Source organism: Podarcis vaucheri, assembly GCF_965113315.1.
Source record: "Podarcis vaucheri genome assembly, chromosome: 7".
In the NCBI taxonomy this organism is placed as follows: Eukaryota; Metazoa; Chordata; class Lepidosauria; order Squamata; family Lacertidae; genus Podarcis; species Podarcis vaucheri.
The window spans coordinates 2526583-2546037 of NC_138765.1; the positions used below are offsets into that span (position 1 = coordinate 2526583).

At 47.4% G+C, this 19455-nt stretch overlaps 1 protein-coding gene across 3 annotated transcripts in view; it reads left to right on the forward strand.

Annotated features, from left to right (window-relative positions):
- Positions 1 to 19455, forward strand: part of CLIP3 (CAP-Gly domain containing linker protein 3) — a 44027-nt gene extending 24572 nt beyond the window's left edge. For 2 of the 3 annotated variants that reach the window (XM_082231168.1, XM_082231169.1), the window contains exons 8-14: positions 1478 to 1613; positions 2947 to 3087; positions 5422 to 5556; positions 6030 to 6153; positions 9376 to 9440; positions 12682 to 12754; positions 15795 to 19455. In XM_082231168.1, the coding sequence (XP_082087294.1) occupies positions 1478 to 1613; positions 2947 to 3087; positions 5422 to 5556; positions 6030 to 6153; positions 9376 to 9440; positions 12682 to 12754; positions 15795 to 15849 (729 nt within the window). In that variant the 3' untranslated portion in view covers positions 15850 to 19455. The remainder of the gene's footprint in view (positions 1 to 1477; positions 1614 to 2946; positions 3088 to 5421; positions 5557 to 6029; positions 6154 to 9375; positions 9441 to 12681; positions 12755 to 15794) is intronic. The other variant, XR_014221721.1, reaches the window with a different exon arrangement.

The following is a 19455-nucleotide window of genomic DNA, read 5'->3' on the forward strand; positions in this document are numbered from 1 at the left end:
GGGGTGGGAGATTATCCAACAGCCCAGCTTGTCGGGGTGCAAGTCCCCAGAGAGTCCATGCGGTCAGTATAAGAAGGAAGTTGCAGCCAAGTACCGTATTTTTCGCTCTATAACACGCACCAGACCATAACACGCACGTAGTTTTTAGAGGAGGAAAACAAGAAAAAAAATATTCTAAACGAAATAGTGGATATATGATTTTTGTGGTTCATGCTGTGGCCACAGACATGTGATCTGACAGTGAGTTTGGAGTAGCCCAATGCAAAAATCCTGAGGATCCATGTGGATCCATGCTTTGTATCCACGGAGGAGAGAAGGAAGGGGAACCATGGATCCTCTGCTCACGACTGCAGCAGATCCCCCCCGTCACCCGCAGGCATTCGCTCCATAACACGCACAGACATTTCCCCTTACTTTCTAGGAGGAAAAAAGTGAGTGTTATGGTGCAAAAAATACGGTAATTTGGAGGAAAATAGCGGTCAGTAGACCATGATTTTTATTGTTGTACAGCAGGTCCCCCCAGGAGTAAGAACCCTCTTTTAAACCTTCCCTCTTTCCCCCAGAATACACTTTGAGAGGCATCATGGATACATCATCACTACATCACTAGCATGTCACAAATGGGGAGGGGTACACAAGGGACACAGGTGCCGCTGTGCTCTAAATCACAGAGCCTAGGGCTTGCTGATCAGAAGGTCGGCGGTTCCAATCCCCGTGACGGGGTGAGCTCCCGTTGCTCGGTCCCTGCTCCTGCCAACCTGTGCAGACATATGTTGGTTCCCTCGGCCAATGAAGCAAGATGAGCGCCGCAATCCCAGAGTCGTCTGCGACTGGACTTAACGGTCAGGGGTCCCTTTACCTTTTTACACAAGGGTTACATGAGTTCAACATTAGGTCGCTTTATCAGACACCTTTCCCAACACTTCTTAAGTACCCATCACCGGAAGAGCAGTGAAACTCCTGACATCTCCTTGCCCTCAGGACTGGTCTGGAGATGGGCTTTCAGAACACCGGACTTGCTCAACTGCCTCTGCGAATGTCCGTTGTTGACCCTTGGTCACTCCCTGGGTGGGGGGCCGTGTCTGTGCTCCCACGCTTGGGGAATTATGGCGGGATGCCCTGTTCCTGCTTCTTGGTTCGTGGAGGGAGGTGGAGCCTAAACTCACTTTTCTTTCAGCATTAAAATGGTGTTGGAATGAGGAGAGTCGGTTAAAAAATGGATTTTCTACAAATTTATAGGTATCTTCCCTGAGCTGTCAAGTTGAAGGGATACATTCAGGCATAATATTTGTAACATTGTAACAACTTTACAGATGCGCCCACCATGTCATTTCCACAACAGTTTGAAAGCGAGGGAAGCTGCTGCCAGCCTGTGCCAACAATATTAATTTAGATGGGTCAGTGGTCCGATTCATTTTTATAAAGTGACTCCCTCTGTTGCATCTTGTTTCCCCAATCTCGCCTTGCCTCCCCGCAGTTGGGCACCTTGCGTTTCTGCGGCACAACGGAATTTGCCAGCGGCCAGTGGGTGGGCGTGGAGCTGGACGAGCCGGACGGCAAGAACGACGGCAGCGTGGGAGGAATCCGTTACTTTATCTGCCCTCCGAAACACGGTAATCTAAAGCGGGGTTATGCCCCCTTGACACCAGCACTCCTCTGCCGTCAAATCCAGCAGCCGCCCAAGTCAACTACACAAATATCAAATCTGTAGAAGAGTGCAACTCCTGGGTTTCCCCCAGCACACGCCTTTTAGGCCAGGGGCTCCCAAAGGGGGTGGTTCTGCCCCCTGGGGGAGCGGGATTTCCTAGCGGGATGCTAAGAAGGGGGTGCCAGGGGGTCACTGGAAGTATAAATTGTTAGAATTCCCACTCCGTGATTGCAGTCATGGGACTGTTGTCTATCACACGACGGTATATATTTTGACTCCACGGAGTGGGAAGTGACGGAGACAGGATGTTTGTGTTCCTGTGCTCCGCGAAGTAGGACTATTGTCCTTTGTTCTTTTTCTCTTTGCTGTCTGATGCTAGAGAGAGAGGGAGCCATGTTGCAGTGCTCTGTGTGTGTTTATATGTAAATAAAGTCGATTAGCCAAAATGCTGAGTTGCTGAGGTCTGTTACACAACTGCGAAGACTGCGGATCCCTAAGTGCGCTGGTGTTGCTTGGCATCGGTCGCTGTGATGTTCGGGCAGAAGAAAGCTTTTGAAGCTCCTGAACGATCGACCAGGAGGGAGAGAACATGCCAGTCGGGATGTCTCTGCCAGGGTCCTACTCGAGTGTATGCTGAGCTCCTGACATAAATGACTGCCATTTTGAAAAGCTGGCATCACCAAGTTTTTTTGAATTGATTAAACTAAATGGTTCTAATTGGACGTTTCCGAGCACAATTCAAAGTGTTGGTGCTGACCTTGAAAGCCCTAAATGGCCTCGGTCCAGTATACCTGAAGGAGCATCTCCACCCCCATCGTTCAGCCCAGACACTGAGGTCCAGCGCCGAGGGCCTTCTGGCAGTTCCCTAACTGCGAGAAACCATGTTACATGGAACCAGGCAGAGGGCCTTTTCAGTAGTGGCACCTGCCCTGTGGAATACCCTCCCATCAGATGTCAAAGGAATAAACAACTATGACGTTTAGGAGACATCTGAAGGCAGCCCTGTTTAGGGAAGCTTTTAATGTTTAATGCATTACTGTATTTTAATACTTTGTTGGAAGCTGCCCAGAGTGCCTGGGGATACCCAACCAGATGGGTGGGGTATGAATAATAAATTCTATTCTATTCTAACCTCTGTATTGTGTTTTTAATATCTGGCTGGGAGCTGCCCAGAGTGGCTGGGGAAACCCAGGCAGACGGGCGGTGTATAAATTGTTGTTGTTGTTGTTGTTTGCACAGTTCTTACCCGCCATGTAAGCTTTGGGCTTCCGGTTTTCCTTCCCCTTTGCCCTTCCCAGGAGTGTTTGCTTCTGTGTCCAAGATCACCAAAGCCGCTGATCAGACGCCTTCGTCGGTGACCTCCACCCCACGAACCCCCCGCATGGACTTTTCCCGCATGACCGCAAAGGGCCGGAAGGAAAAAGACAAGGACAAGAAAGGTAAGCTGGACTCTCTTCCATTGTGGTCTCTCCTTTTAAGCAGAGGTTGGAGGGGCCCCTGTTGTGGATGCTTTACTTGAGACTCCTGAATTTCAGGACGTCAGACTAGAGGACTCTTGTGGTCCCTTCCTGTTAGGATTCTTTTCCCGTGTTGCAGTCACGGGATTGTTTTTATCCCACGACAGTGTATGTTTCCATTCCACATTGTGGGAAGCGACGGAGACAGGATGTTTTTATTACTGTGTTTCCGTGATGTAGGACATTTGTCCTTGTGTTCTCTCTCTTTGCTGTCTGATGAGCAAGAGGAAGGAGCGGACTTGCGATGCTCCGAGTATACGTGTATACGTAAATAAATGTAGTTTCGCCAAAAAGCTGCGCTACTGAGTCTGCCTATACTTCTGATCCTGAAGTGTGCTGATAGTTCTTGGTATCGGTCGCTGTGATGTTCGGGCTGGAGAAAGCTTTTGAATCTCCTGAAAGAACGACCAGGAGGGAGAGAACGTGCCAGTCAGGCATGCAAATAAATAAATAAACCTTTATCGTCACTATACCACCTATGTGCAGTGAAATTAAACGAGCCCCACTCAGTCTTGTTCGATCTCTGTGTGCTTGTCGGAAGTCAATTGCACCACTCTTTTTTCCCATTCAGCAGCACAATAGCCCACGGATAAAAGCTGTTCTTTAACCTGTTAGTGCGGCTAACTATACTTCTATATCTCCTGCCTGAAGGTAGGAGACTAAAGAGGTGCGGCTCAGGGTGTGAGTCGCCTCTAAGAATTTTCCTCGCTCTCTTGAGGCAGCGGTCTCCCGCGAGGGCCTTCTCGGTGGTGGCACCCGCCCTGTGGAACGCCCTCCCGCCAGATGTCAAAGAGAACAACAACTACCAGACTTTTAGAAGACATCTGAAGGCAGCCTTGTTTAGGGAAGCTTTTAATGTTTAATAGGTTATTGTATTTTAATACAGTGGTGCCCCGCAACACGAATGCCTCGCAAGACGAAAAACTCGCTAGACGAAAGGGTTTTGCGGTTTTTGAGCTGCTTCGCAAGACGAATTTCCCTATGGGCTTGCTTCGCAAGACGAAAACGTCTTGCGTTTTTTGCAAGCTTGTTTCCTTTTTCTTAACACCGTTAATACAGTTGCGACTTGACTTCAAGGAGCAACTCATAGAACGCAGTGTGGTAGCCTTTTTTGAGTTTTTTGGTGATTTTTGAAGCTTTTCCAAAACTTTTCCGACACCGTGCTTCGCAAGACGAAAAATTCGCTAGACGAAAAAACTCGCGGAACGAATTAATTTCGTCTTGCGAGGCACCACTGTATTTTGTTGGAAGCCGCCCAGAGTGGCTGGGGAAACCAAGTCAGATGGGCGGGGTATAAATAATAAATTATTATTATTATTATTATTATTATTATTATTATTATTATTATTTCATCTAGCGAACTCCGGGGACAGCCCATGATGTCATCTGCTGTATTCACCACCCTCTGTAGGGATTTCCTGTCCATGGCTGTCAAACCAGCATGAAAGGGCACTTTCTATTGTGGACCAGTAGAAGGAGATCCTCAGTTTTTGTTTGACAATGTTCTTTCGCAAGACCCTGAGGAAATGGAGTCTCATGTGTCTCTGCCAGCTTCCTACTCATGCGTAGGACCTCCTGACACTTCCAACTCTACAGGTCTATGATTCTATACAGATAGTTTTACAAACAACAGACATAATAAAATTATAGACCTGGATGTGTCTTAGGAATCCCCCGCAATTGTTTTCAGGTGTTCACCATGTTTTTGGATGCTTTTAAATGCGCTTTATTTTAATCGAGATAGAAATTTGATAAATAAAACAAGATAAATAAGTTATGTAGTGAAATATACTCGGAATCGATAGTGGATTTCATGCTCTTTATTCAGCTCATAGTGGTGAGGAGGAATGGGAGTTCCCCCAGAAGGTCTGCTTTATATACATTATTTACACAATGGGCCCCAGGTGATTGGCTAATTCAGGGATTCTCCTGTAGGCCAATCAGGTTGCGGATTCCCTTCCACCTGGAGCTGGATTGGGTGGCTCCTGTGGACCAATCAGACTGCTGCATTCTGCGTCCTATTGTTCTAGGACCAATCAGACTGCTGCATTCTGCGTCCTATTGTTCTAGGACCAATCAGACTGCTGCATTTTGGATCTTATTGTTCTAGGACCAATCAGACTGCTGCATTCTGGATCCTATTGTTCTAGGACCAATCAGACTGCTGCATTTTGGATCCTATTCAACTCAGTACATAACATGCAGCAAACTAAAACATTCAGATCTCGCTTCTCCCTACCCGTCTGCTCTGTCCAGCTCTCAGGAAGAAGTCCTTATCTGTTGGCAGCCTGGACCGTGAAGGACTGAAGATTGAGATTGGGGATCACGTCCTGGTGGCAGGTCAGAAGCAAGGCATCATTCGTTTCTATGGGAAGACAGATTTTGCCCCAGGTAAGCCAAGAGCAGGTGATCTGGGAATCCATTTCCATTGGAGGAGTTAAGATCCTGTCTAGGGGATGGGGCAGAGCATTGAGACCGACGTGCAGACTTTGGATCGGTACCATTAGAAAAATAACCCCAGGAGTCCTGATTCGAGCTCAAGGTCCTGAGTTCAAGTCCTGACTCTACTGTGATGTCCCTGCATGGCCTCAGATCATTTTCAGTTTCACCCCTCTGACAATCGGAGTAATAGTGGTCTACCTCCGGTGTTGTTCTTTTGGGAGAGTGCAAATGAGGACGCTGATTCCAAAGCATTCTGCGGGATTAAGGTTGTAGTCCTCAGCGTTACTAATGTGGAAGGGAGTCCCCTTTGAAATCTGTGAGACGAATTCCTAGTCTCTGTTGGAACTAGCAACAGCAATTTAAAAATCTGCATTTCTGTCTAATTTGCATGTTTTTCTTTCCCTTTCTCTCTTTCTCTCCAGGCTACTGGTTTGGCATTGAACTTGACAAGCCCACAGGAAAACACGATGGCTCTGTCTTTGGAGTTCGCTATTTCACCTGCGCCCCTAAGCATGGAGTCTTTGCCCCTCCTTCCAGAGTGCAGAGGTGTGTGGGATTTATATTTGGCGTGATTTAACAAAATGCTAAAATAGCTTTTAACATAGCTAAGAGTGATCCTGTTCTAATTTGGGGAGCATATTCTGGAGAGAAGCTGCTGATTCGTTTGCTGCCTTTACTTGAAAATTAGGCGGTATATATTGCGGGATAAGGGACGTGGGTGGCGCTGTGGGTTAAACCACAGAGCCTAGGGCTTGCCAATCAGAAGGTCGGCGGTTCGAATCCCCGCGACGGGGTGAGCTCCCCTTGCTCAGTCCCTGCTCCTGCCAACCTAGCAGTTCGAAAGCACGTCAAAGTGCAAGTAGATAAATAGGTACCGCTCCGGTGGGAAGGTAAACGGCATTTCCGTGCGCTGCTCTGGTTCGCCAGAAGTGGCTTAGTCATGCTGGACACTTGACCTGGAAGCTGTACGCCGGCTCCCTCGGCCAATAAAGCGAGATGAGCGCCGCAACCCCAGAGTCGGCCACGACTGGACCTAATGGTCAGGGGTCCCTTTACCTTTACCTATATTGTGGGATGTGATACATAAGCAGCAGTCAAGTACAACATTCCTTGTTTTCCTAGAGTGAAGATGCAAGGGGATGTTTGGTCCAGCCAGTCAAAAACTTCCTGTTTCCTCCTGGCTGGGACATACTTCCTTTGCATGTGACTAGAGGTGGGCGTGACTTACCTGTCCAGATAACAAAAGGGGCAAGGCACCCAGCACTCTCTCTGTTTTTCACTTCCTCTATCATTGGAGCAGCTTTTTAGCTAGAAATGCTCTGTTGGCTTCTAGCCAACAGAGGACACTGGGATTATCTCCATATGGGATAGATCCACATGTATAACTTTGTAACTAAGTCTGCCTTCAGGGATTCAACTGTGAACTGAATGTGAGTAAACTTTTTTTATATACAGTGGACGTTCAGTTACGAATGTGATCTGTGCAGGATGCACGTTCGCAACCCACAGTGTTCGCAATCCGCAGCAGCGCGTCTGTGCACGCACGGGTTGCGATTCGGCACTTCTGCGCATGCGCAAAGCATGATTTAGCGCTTCTGCGCATGCGCGACTGCCGAAACCCAGAAGTAACCCGTTCTGGTACTTCTGGGTTTTGGCGGTCCGTAACCTGAAAAAAACGCAGCCTGAAGCGTCTGTAACCCGAGGTATGACTGTACTTTACACAAGATTGTGGCGTGTTTATTCTTTTAAGAGGGATATAAGGGAACTTAATAGTGAGAGGCTTAAACAAGCCTGCAACCAGTTATCTGCTGTGCATTTAAAAGGGGAATGTAAACTCTGCTAAGTAAAGAAACTTGCTAGCACAGGTTAGGAAGGATATCAATAAACAATATATCCTCTCCTGCCTCCCTGAACATTTTAAAATAATCATAGCCACTACTACAAACCCCAGAGTTCCAAAGGGGGCATGTGGGAAGACACCATGTTGAGAAGGATGTTGAGAAGCTGGAAGGTGTGCAGAGGAGGGTGACCAAGACGATCAAAAGCCTGGAAACTAAGCCTGATGAGGAACGGTTGAAGGAGCTGGGTACATTTAGCCTGGGAAAGAGGAGAAATGAGAGCCACCTTCAAAAATCTGAAAGGAAGACGGAGCAAGGTTCTTTTCTGCTGCTCCAGAGGGCAGAACCCAAACAGTGGCTTCAAATGACAAGGAAGGAGATTCAGGGGGAAAATCAGGGGGGGAATTCCAATGGCAGTGTGATGCGGCAGCTAAAAAAGCCAATGCAATTCTGGGCTGCATCAATAGGAGTATAGCATCTAGATCAGGGGTCTGCAACCCGCGGCTCCGGAGCCGCATGTGGCTCTTTTACATCTTTGCTGCGGCTCCGGGGCGGATACTAGCGAGGGGAGGAGGCGCATTGTGCGCCCCGACACTCCTCACTGTGGCGGGCGCTGTACTGGCTGTGACGTCGCATGGGGGCGGTGCGTGCATTAGTCACGCACCGTCCCGACGTCACCTTCCCGCCCGCTGTCAGATCGTGGCTCCGGAGATATATTTGTTTTAAATGTCACAATGGTTTTGCGGCTCCCAGTTGTTGTTTTTTCTTCGGAAACGGGTCCAAGTTGCTCTTTTTGTCTTAAAGGTTGCAGACCCCTGATCTAGATCAAGGGAAGTAATAGTGCCACTGTATTGTGCTCTGTTCAGACCTCACCAGGAGTACTGTGTCCAGTTCTGGGCACCAGTGGCGTAGCATGAGTTGTCAGCACCCGGGGCAACACAAGTAATTTGCGCCCTCTAACCCGGGGCAAGGCACGTAATTTGCGCCCCCCCTAACCCCTAACCTGCGAGTTGCCGCTGGCGCTGCTGCCCATACGACGCCGCTTGCCCGGAGGAGGGGGGGGCAGAGAGGTGAGGAAAATGCAACGGCCCAGCAGCTGCAGCAGCAGCGGTGGAGGCGGGGCTGTGAGGAGGGGCTGCCTGGCGCGTCCTCCGCGGCGAGCGCTGAGAGCCGCTGCCTGCCGGGCGCCTTCAGCCGGGCGCCGCGAGACATGCGGCTCCGCTACAGCCTGCGCCCGAGGCAATTCGGCGACTCTGGAGGCAGCGAGCGTGCCCCCCCCAGAAGTTGCGCCCGGTGCGGCTGGCACCCCTGGCACCCCCCATGCTACGCCACTGCTGGGCACCACAGTTCAAGAAGGACACTGACAAACTGGAACGTGTCCAGAGGAGGGCAACCAAAATGGTCAAAGGCCTGCAAACGATGCCTTATGAGGAACGGCTAAGGGAGCTGGGCATGTTTAGCCTGGAGAAGAGGAGGTTAAGGGGTGATATGGTAGCCATGTTCAAATATATAAAAGGATGTCACCTAGAGGAGGGAGAAAGGTTGTTTTCTGCTGCTCCAGAGAAGCGGACACGGAGCAATGGATCCAAACTACAAGAAAGAAGATTCCACCTAAACATGAGGAAGAACTTCCTGACAGTAAGAGCTGTTCGACAGTGGAATTTGCTGCCAAGGAGTGTGGTGGAGTCTCCTACTTTGGAGGTCTTTAAGCAGAGGCTTGACAACCATATGTCAGGAGTGCTCTGATGGTGTTTCCTGCTTGGCAGGGGGTTGGGACTCGATGGCCCTTGTGGTCTTTTCCAACTCTAGGATTCTATGATTCTATGACCCTTCCAAATCTAAAATTCTTTGATCTCCTGGCAATTAATCTGGTTTTTATGCTTGCATTGTTCTTGACTGTGAATTAATTGTGGCCGTCTCTCTGCCGCAGAATCGGAGGCCCCAAAGATTCCCAGGGAGATGGCACTTCGGCAAAGAAAGTCCACCAAGTCACTAGTAGGTACACCCTGGGTTTTGTCCCCTGTTTCCTCCCACATGAGCAAAGATGCAAAGTTTCCAAATATCTGTTTCCCACTTTTGTAGGCCTCCTGTGCTTTTTAATGCCGCCTGACAAGTTCAGCAGGCGATGTTGTCCCATATACCGTATTGGCCCGGATATAAGCCGCACCCGGATATAATCTGCAGCTTTAAAATCCAAGGGGGAGGGAAGAAGAAAAGACAATACCCGAATATAAGCCGCTCCCTTAAAATTCGGCAGGCACTCACACCCGTTCCGTTTTACCGTATGTCTGTTTCGGCAGATATCGTAAAAGCTCGTTTTTGTAAGGTCGGAAATTTAAGCCGCACTTTAACTTTTCACGGTCGGAATTTGGGGAAAAAAGCGAGGCTTGTTTTCAGGCCAATACAGTAGATGCAGGCTGCATTAAGAACTTTTATCACATGCCTACCTAGACACGTACTTTTGTTTTAAAACTGCTGACATTCACATGTTTTGATGAATTTTATGTTAAATCGTCGTTTTTTAAAAAAAAAATACTTGATTTCATTGCTCTTTTAAAATATTTTATATTATTTTATGCAAACCACTTAGAGTTTCTTTTTGTTGATTAAATGGTACATGGATCTTGCTAAATGGATTTTAAAAATTACCAGATTTCAGGTACAGGAGCCCCTCCTAAAAAACAACCGTTTGCAACCCTATGCAAGAACCGGGAAGCAAAGGGCTGAATTGTCTCATGCACGTTGTAGGACAGGATTTCATAACAGGACATATTTGTGTAAAAAGAAGAAATTATTTTACGAGAATATACACCTGTGGGTGGGTTTGTTGTTTGTTTGTTTGTTTTGCAACAACAGCGGCCAGAATATTGATCACAAAGAACTGGAAGGGGGAGAAAATGCCATCATTATTAGAATGGGAAAGCAAGCTCTGTGAGTCTGTGGAAATAGCAAAGTTGACGGCAACTATTAGAGGCCATTCAAACCAGAGAATAATTAAAGAGCAGGATGGAGTGGAGGAATACATGAAAAAATATGGTTCCGGAATTGGAATATTAATAGATAATGTGTAAAACGTGCAGGGGTAAGCAAGGAAATAATAAAAGAATCAACTGAATAATTATTAAACTACAACAACACAACAAGAAGGAAGAAGTTTAAAAAATATTGAGATCACACATAGGGGGCATAGGGGAATTTATAAAAATTATAAAAATTTCTAATATAATATTTCTAATTGTGTTGCATTTATAAATAGCAAAGGGAAGTCTATAGCAATTAGGTATATTTTAATTTAGTCAATTATGTAGCAGGCTTATGTTACAAAACGAATATGGATTTTGAATTTGATGTTTGTAATTTTGTAATTTTTTTCGGTTTTGGAATAAAGTTTTAAAAAAAGAAGAATTAGGGCAATCTGAGAGACCCATTTCACTTAATCTTCAGGAGTGGCATGGATCATATTTTCCTCCTCTTCTGGATTTCCTTTGCCCATTCCCTTCTTTCTCTGATGGAAATAGGGACGTCCCATTCCATAATGATAATTTTACTATTTATACCCCACACACCTTACTGGGTTCCCCCAGCCACTCTGGGCAGCTCCCAACATATATAAAAACATAATAGAACATTAAAGAAACTTTTAATGTTTAACAGACTATTGTATTTTAATATTTTGTTGGAAGCCGCCCAGAGTGGCTGGGGAAACCCAGGCAGATAGGCGGGGTATAAATGGTAAATAATAATAATAATTATTATTATTATTATTATTATTATTATTATTATTATTATTATTATTAAAACTTCCCTATACAGGATTGCAGGGACGCGGGTGGCGCTGTGGGCTAAAGCCTCAGCGCCTAGGGCTTGCCGATCGAAAGGTCGGCGGTTCGAATCCCCGCGGCGGGGTGCGCTCCCGCTGCTCGGTCCCAGCGCCTGCCCACCTAGCAGTTCGAAAGCACCCCCGGGTGCAAGTAGATAAATAGGTACCGCTTACCAGCGGGAAGGTAAACGGCGTTCCGTGTGCTGCGCTGGCTCGCCAGAGCAGCGTTGTCACGCTGGCCACGTGACCCGGAAGTGTCTCCGGACAGCGCTGGCCCCCGGCCTATAGATGTGAGATGGGCGCACAAACCCCAGAGTCTGTCAAGACTGGCCCGTTCGGGCAGGGGTACCTTTACCTTTACCTTTATACAGGATTGCCTTCAGACGGCTCAGGGAGTCGGATAACACCATACCCTCCAACATTTCTCCAATGAAAATTAGGACGTCCTAAGGAAAAGTGGGACATTCTGAGATCTAATAAGAAACTGGGACGTCATCTCTAAATCGGGGACGTCCCTGGAAAATAGGGGCACTTGGAGGGTCTGGGAATGGCATCTTACCTGGGGCAGAGATAGGAACCCTCAGAAGGTGGGGCAAGAAAGAGGCATCATTAACTGAAAGTGCCCCCCTTTCTCCATTCTTTTTTTTAATTTTTTTTTATTCATTTTCATTTTCATTCATTACATACACCTCAATTTCCTAACATTTACTATATATTCCTCCCTCCCTCCCCTCCACGACTTCCCCCAACTTGCGTTTCTGGTTTGTTTCTATTTTTGCCCGCTTTGCTGTCCTTCAACAAAATAAGTTATTAATAATATAACATCAAACCTTAAAAACATAAAAATGAAATTAAATACATCATCTTATTTCGCTATCTTCCAAACCTAAACTGATGCTTATAATGTGAATGTTTATTTAAATCCTGCCATCAAGTCTATAGCCTTTCTTTGTTTCTGCAAACATAATATGAATGGTTCCCAGTCTTTTTCAAAGTCTCTGTTGTCTTTTTCTCTTAGTCTTTCTGTCATTTTTGCCAGTTCTGCATAGTTAATCAACTTTTCTTGCCATTGTTCCTTAGTTGGTATTTCTCCAATCTTTCAATTTTGTGCAATCAATATTCTTGCTGCTGTAGTGGCATACATAAATAAAGTCCTCATTTCTTTTGGTATGTCTTGACATAAAATACCTAATAAAAAGGCTTCTGGTTTTTTTACAAAAGTTATTTTTAACATTTTCTTCAATTCATTATATATCATTTCCCAGTAGGATTTTACCTTCTTACAATCCCACCACATATGATAGAAGGTACCTTCTGTTTCACATCTCCAACACTCTTTCTTTTTGTTTTTATACATTTTTGCCACCCTTTCTCCGTTCTTAAAAGGACCACCTCTTCCTTTTCCCTCTCCTGCAGTCTCACAGCCAAAGCGCAACTTCACAGCAGTCAGAACCCCAAAAGATATCACATCGGAAAACTCCATCTCTAGGTAAGGACAACCTATGTTTGCCTCCCTTTGAAATCTCTTCAATTCACAAACATCAGGCATGTTCCAGCTCCCAAGAGCCTGTGATCTACTCAGTGGCGTAGCGTGGGGGGTGCAGGGGGGGCCGGCTGCACCGGGCGCAACATCTGGGGGTTAGTGTTAGGGGGCGCAAATCCATGGGTTAGGGGGCGCAAATTACTTGCCTTGCCCCGGGTGCTGATAACCCACGCTACGCCACTGGATCTACTCCCACTATAAAAAAAACTGACAGTGATCTACCCATTGGATTGACCAAAGTTGTTGAGTTTTTTGGGAGGGTGTCAATCAGGATCACGTGATCGACCAGGGACACCCCGTGATCAACCGGTAGATCGTGGTGGACCGGTTGGACATGCCTGACCTACATAGACTCCTGTCCTCCTCCCACGCTAAGTAGCGAAGTAAGTGGGAGGAACTTGAGTGGACCAAGGAGGGGAGCCAAGGACCAGTTTGGAGCACCCCTTGGGGGAGGCCTACTGAGGATTTTGCTGCTCAGCCTGACCACTGAGGTGGATTTTGGGGGGCTTGAGCAGGTCTGGGGTGAAGCCTAGCAGATTTGGGCAGGTCCGGGGCCTAACCTAGAGCAGGGATGGGTAACTGGTTGCCTTCCTGATGTTGTTGGACTACAACTCCCATCAGCCCCAGCCAGCTGAGGTCATGGATGATGGGAGTTGTTGCTACAAGGAAGAAGTTGGAAACATCCATTTCCTAATTCACACTTAACCACAAATTATTGTAAGGTTCGAAAGGACAAACGGTGGGGAGGGTAAACGATGAACCACAAACAAGCCAGGTTCAGAAACCATGGTTTGATCCTGTCTTGTTTCAATAATACATAGCTGCTGCTGCTGCTTCTTTCTTCTTCTTCTTTGGTGATCACTTGTAGCTGAGTAAGATTGTCTTCCATAAACATGGTTTTAAAAGTGACTGTGGAGGCCAATTCTGGATCCACATGTCTTTCCACAGTGGGGACATTGGTTTCTGGGTGGGAGTTGATCATGGTGTGGATTTGCCAAGCATGCCTTCCTCTTAGCACATTTCTCCCTTGCATCTTGAGTTTGAGTAGACCCAAGTGGCGCTGTGGGTTAAACCACAGAGCCTAGGACGATCAAAAGGTCAGTGGTTCGAATCCCTGCGACGGGGTGAGCTCCCATTGCTCAGTCCCTGCTCCTGCCAACCTAGCAGTTTGAAAGCACGTCAAAGTGCAAGTAGATAAATAGGTACTGCTCCGGCGGGAAGGTAAATGGCGTTTCCGTGCGCTCAGTCATGCTGGCCACATGACCCAGAAGCTGGGTTCCTCGGCCAGTAAAGCGAGATGAGCGCCGCAACCCCAGAGTCCGCAACTGGACCTAACGGTCAGGGGTCCCTTTACCTTTACCTGAGTTCGAGTGTTTTCAAAGCCCATGACACCTTTGGTAAAGGCTGTTCTCCAACTGGAGTGCTCACAGGCCAGTGTTTCCCAATTGCTGGCATTTATACACAGTTACACCTTTTTGGACATAACAATAAACTGTGGTTAGTGTTAGAAACAAAATGGATGATTGCAACCTTATTGAGATGAACGGCTAATGTGCAAACCCAAGACTCCCTTGTACTCATTTATACAATCATATTCCTTTAGTACTTTATTTTCTTAACTGCCCCAGTAACTTAGTGATGGATGTTGTTGCCTGTTTCTGGGTCTCTCCCCTCTCTCTCCCCTCTCCAATATTGTGTCTTATGATCTGAACTATGAATTGTTTCCAAGTCTCTCTGAGTGCAGAGAACATAAACATGGTTTGAATGAATTCTGCAAATACATTTGCTCAAAGCCATCCCATTGCCTTCAGAGCAGAAGCCGGATTTCCCTTCTGGATCCGTAACCTGACTTTCAAATCCACCCTAGCATATACAGTGGTGCCCCGCAAGACGAATGCCTCGCAAGACGGAAAACTCGCTAGACGAAAGAGTTTTCCGTTTTGGAGGTGCTTCGCAAAACGAATTTCCTATGGGCTTGCTTCGCAAGACGACAATGTCTTGCGAGTTCCTGCGGGGGTTTTTTCCTCCCCCCCCTTTTTCTAAGCCGCTTATCAGCTGATCCGATCAGCAGATAAGCCGCTAAAAGCCGCTAAAAGCGCTAATCCGCTAATCCGTCAATGGGCTTGCTTCGCAAGAGCAAGACAAAAAAAACGCTAGACGAAGAGAATCACAGAACGGATTATTTTCGTCTTGCGAGGCACCACTGTATATACAGTACAGCTGGCTTGGGCCTTGCCTTACCAATGAAAGTGCCTAAGCTTTACATTGAGAGGAATTACTTTAAACCCGCCTTCTCCAACCTCAATATTCGTTATTGTTATTTATAAAATTTGTTAGTCGCTTCATCTTTTGCAAGGCAGCGCAAAGCGACTTGCAACCATGACGTGCCCTCCAGATGTTTTGGAATCACAACCCACCAGCCCCAGCCAGCACATCTGGAACGCAACAAGTTGGAGAAGGTTGGTTTAAGGGACGTCCAGAGCATTGATTGTTGAGATGCACATGGAGAAACCGGGAATCGTTTAGTGGTTCTAGGAAGTGGACCTTTCACTTCCGGGTTAATTTATTTCATAATTACCCGTATTTTTCGCTCTATAAGACGCACCAGACCACAAGACGCACCTAGTTTTTGGAGGAGGAAAACAAGAAAAAAAATATTCTGAATCTCAGAAGCCAGAACAGCAAGAAGGATCGCTGCGCAGCGAAAGGAGCAATCCCTCTTGCTGTTCCGGTTTCTGGGATAGCTGTGCAGCCTGCATTCACTCCATAAGACGCACACACATTCCCCCTTACTTCTTAGGAGGGACAAAGTGCATCTAATAGAGCGAAAAATATGGTACATTTCCATGCCAACCTTCACCCGAAGATTAAAGGGCAGTTCATACAATGTAACATGTTTCCTCTTCTGTTGCTTCCTGTCCTCCTCCAGAGCTTCATCAATAGTCATTTTGCAAACTCTCTCTCCCCTTCCCTTTGTCTTCTGCAGGTTACTTTTCTGCTGTTGGTTTCCGTGGATGCTCCGTGCAGAAATGCAGTCGTAAACCTACCTGCGGCTCCCTCTTCCCTTTTCCCCTGCTGTTTCTTCGCTCTCCAAGTAATCAAAGACTGCTCTTCGGTTATTTTTTGCCCTCATCTCTCCTCCCCTGATTGCCGTTCTAGTGAACCCCAGTGCCTTGTTAAAACATATTAACACCACCCCTCTAGTAGTTTGTGAGAAATGCTATACTTATACCTTCCGTCCCCCGTTTCCTGGCACTCGTACCCATGGGATTTCGGCTAAAGCAGGTCTCTTCTGGCACCTCTTCGTTTTCCAGCCTATTAATTGGCACCTAAAAGCTCACGCGCTTAGTCGGCTCAGACGTCTTTAAATGGAGGACAGAGCCCTAGGAGCTATGGTTTGGAGATAAATCTCTGGCTTCCTCCCCACTCGCCTGGTGCGTGTCGCAAAAGATCCCAAACTCGCGGAATTTCTCATTATGCCTGCTGGAAAATCACACGTGCAGAGCAGATTGCCTTGGTAGAAGCTGAAGCCTGTTGCCTGAGACGAGATTAATGTTATCTTCCCTCTGCTATGCTCCCGGTTCTGCCCTCTCCTCGTTCTAGCTTTCCCCTAAAAAGAGGGTGCCCTGGGCAGCCTGGTCGCTTGCGCTGCAGGCCTGTTCAGGGGCTGCTCCGAAGTGAGCCCCACTGAGTTCACTATTTGCAGGTAAGTGTGTTCAGCAGGAGCGGCTAACCCATGGCCTGTGGGCAATGTCCGCATCCACCTCCCCCAGCAATTTCTGGTGGCCCCCACAGAGCAACTGGCTTCTTTCCCTCTGCTCCCCAGACAGGCGGGTAGTGCTGATGAGTCCCGACATTGCACAAAAGGCAAAAACCTGCCTTTGAACCCCAGTTGCTGGCAATTGCAGGTGGGGAAGAGCGTTGCTGTGTTCATGGCCTGTTTATGGACTTCACGTCAGGGACTCTGCTTGGCCACTGGGGTACCCAAGTTGCCCGGGCTCCCTTTTGGCTTGATCCAGCAGGGCTTCTGATGCTTATGAGAGCAGGGAGGTTTCCAGCAAGCAGGGAGAGGGGATATCACCCCTTTTCACCTTTACCCAAAGGGTCCCTTCTCTCTTGGGGACAGCGTCTTCATCGAAGAGGTATCGAAGAGGCTCAGGAAACAGGAGGAAGCCCTCCCAAGACCTCAGAAGGACACAAAAGCAGTGCAGGATGGCAGCTCGAAACAGCAATGAAGCCTTCTCCAAGTCGAGTCCTTCCAGATGCTTTGGACTACAACTCCCATCAGCTCCAGCACTGGCCGTAGGACTGCTGTGGCCAATGGGAGCACAGCTGAGCCCGCCGGGGCTGATGGGAGTCGTAGTCCAAAATGTCTTGGAAGCGAAGGCTGGCTCTGGCAAGGCATTCTTGCCGGCCTCATGCACACAGACAGGAGCAGGAGATAAAGTCTGCAGCGTCCAGGGGCCCGACTTGTAGCATCTGAGCACACTGACTCCTCAGACAAATTAGTTTTCTTTGCAGTTGAAGAATAGCGACCTGTGGGGTGCAGATGCAAGTCTCATCTAAAACCTAGTGTGTGTTAGCAGCTGTGCTTAGCATTTGTGTGAGTTAGCCAACAGGGAGGAGGAAACCACCCAGTAACAGCCTGTGATGGTTTGTAGTATGTGTATCTCTGTGTGTATATTGAGCATATATTTCCAGAAGTCACTTTTTCCTATTAAAAAAATGGGGGTGGGTGGTGGGTGGGAGAGAATAAAGAAATACAATAACTTTCCTTTTGCCAGCCTGCTACCTTCCAGATGTTTTGGTTGGCTGATGGAAGCTCCCTTCCGAAACATCTGGAGGGACCCAGGTTTGCAAAAGCTGCTATAACTCACTGTCACTTCAACTCCATCATTCATTAGCTGCAGCATGTTAGCTATTATAATCCATCTCAGTTAACATTTTAAACATACGGCTTTTGCTCAGAGGTCCCTACATTTTAGCTCACTTGGAGAGGGTTTAATCGAAATATTGGGACAGCAAGAGAGCACATGGTATCTGCCTATCGGGGCAGTTCCTGAGGCTGGCAAGGTGGAGAGTTCCTGGGTTCAAATATTGCTGCAGATCAGCAGAATTGATCAGGACGACTGTCAAAGTGAGCTGGGAAAGCAAAACCTTCAAATCCAGTCACCCTTTTGAAGTTTTGGTGGAGGAATCTCTGCATCAGCGCTTTAAACGTTTTGAGATTGTGGGTGCAAACCGGGTGGCACCCGCAGTCAGAGAGCACACAGTTAGAAAACAAAGTACCGTATTTTTTGCTCTATAAGACTCACTTTTCCCCTCCTAAAAAGCAAGGGGGAATGTATGTGCGTCTTATGGAGCGAATGCAGGCTGCGCAGCTATCCCAGAAGCCAGAACAGCAAGAGGGATTGCTGCTTTCAGAATATATTTTTTTTCTTGTGTTCCTCTTCCAAAAACTAGGTGCGTCTTGTGGTCTGGTGCGTCTTATAGAGCGAAAAATACAGTAGTGTGCGTGATTTCATTCCAGGCCAAGCCAAAGTTTCCAGACTTCCTCCCAGCTTGGGAGAGGAGTAAGGACAAGGCCTCCTTTCCCCACCTCCTGAGCAAATTCCTTCCTTGCTCATCTCTCTGCATGTGCTCCCGTTTCCTTCCTTATCACACCTGCAAGGTCCGTTTGGAGACTGCAGAAAGCAATCCTGAGAAAAAACAGGCCAAAGGGCTTTGGGAAGAGGACTACGAATGCCACATTCAGAAGTCTTCTGCCTTCAGCCTGTGCAGAAATGCAACAGGTGCAGCCTTTTTTTTTGGGGGGGGGAGCACAGGCTCCCAGTGATGATAACGCCGCACCTGTTGAATTAGGGCAGCTTGGACAGCCACGTCCGGAGAGGATGTTTGCATTCCAGCATAAAGACTCAAACCTGGAGAAACATTTGGGGTCTTGAGGAAAGTCTGGTATGCAAAGATTGCAGTCCAAGCCTCTCGCCTTTCACCTTCCCCTCCATGCTAAATCCCCTCCATTTTCTCTTTTGTTTCAAGATGCCAAGGTACCCCCAATCTTGCGCCATCCTTTGGCCATCAGCTTGCCATCTCTCAGCTGTAAATACACGACCTCCTCATCCTTCACTTGTTCTTGTAACTTCCTTATCACTCTGCAAACTTTCACTGACCAGCAATAAATAAACCTTTCAGTTGATTTCAGCTTCGCGTTTGGCCACTAGGGGAAAGAACCTAGGCCTGTCCTTCCACCTCCCTTGTCCGAACCGGGAGTACGTAGTCTTCCCCAAACATAGCAATGACAACTTGCCGGATCTCAGTCGCAGGCCTTCCCCGTGGCTTCCTGTGAGATTCCCTTCCTTTTTATGTAGAAACCACACTGGATTGTGTTCTTTCTGCCTCCATGTATATTCTTTATTTTTTAAACGAAACAAATAACTTTGTAAACTGTCGAGTGAGATGGCTTGCCGTGCCCTCTGCTGAGCTCTCTGTTGAATCTTGCATGATTTCTGTCCTCCCTGACCCCCTCGTCCGCCCAGGCACACTGGAAGAAGGGAAAAAGCGGGGGGCGGGGGCCTTAGCATGACGAAAATATCACTATGCTATTGCTTATCTGTTATTAACAAATGAATAAAAAGTGTTTCTATGTG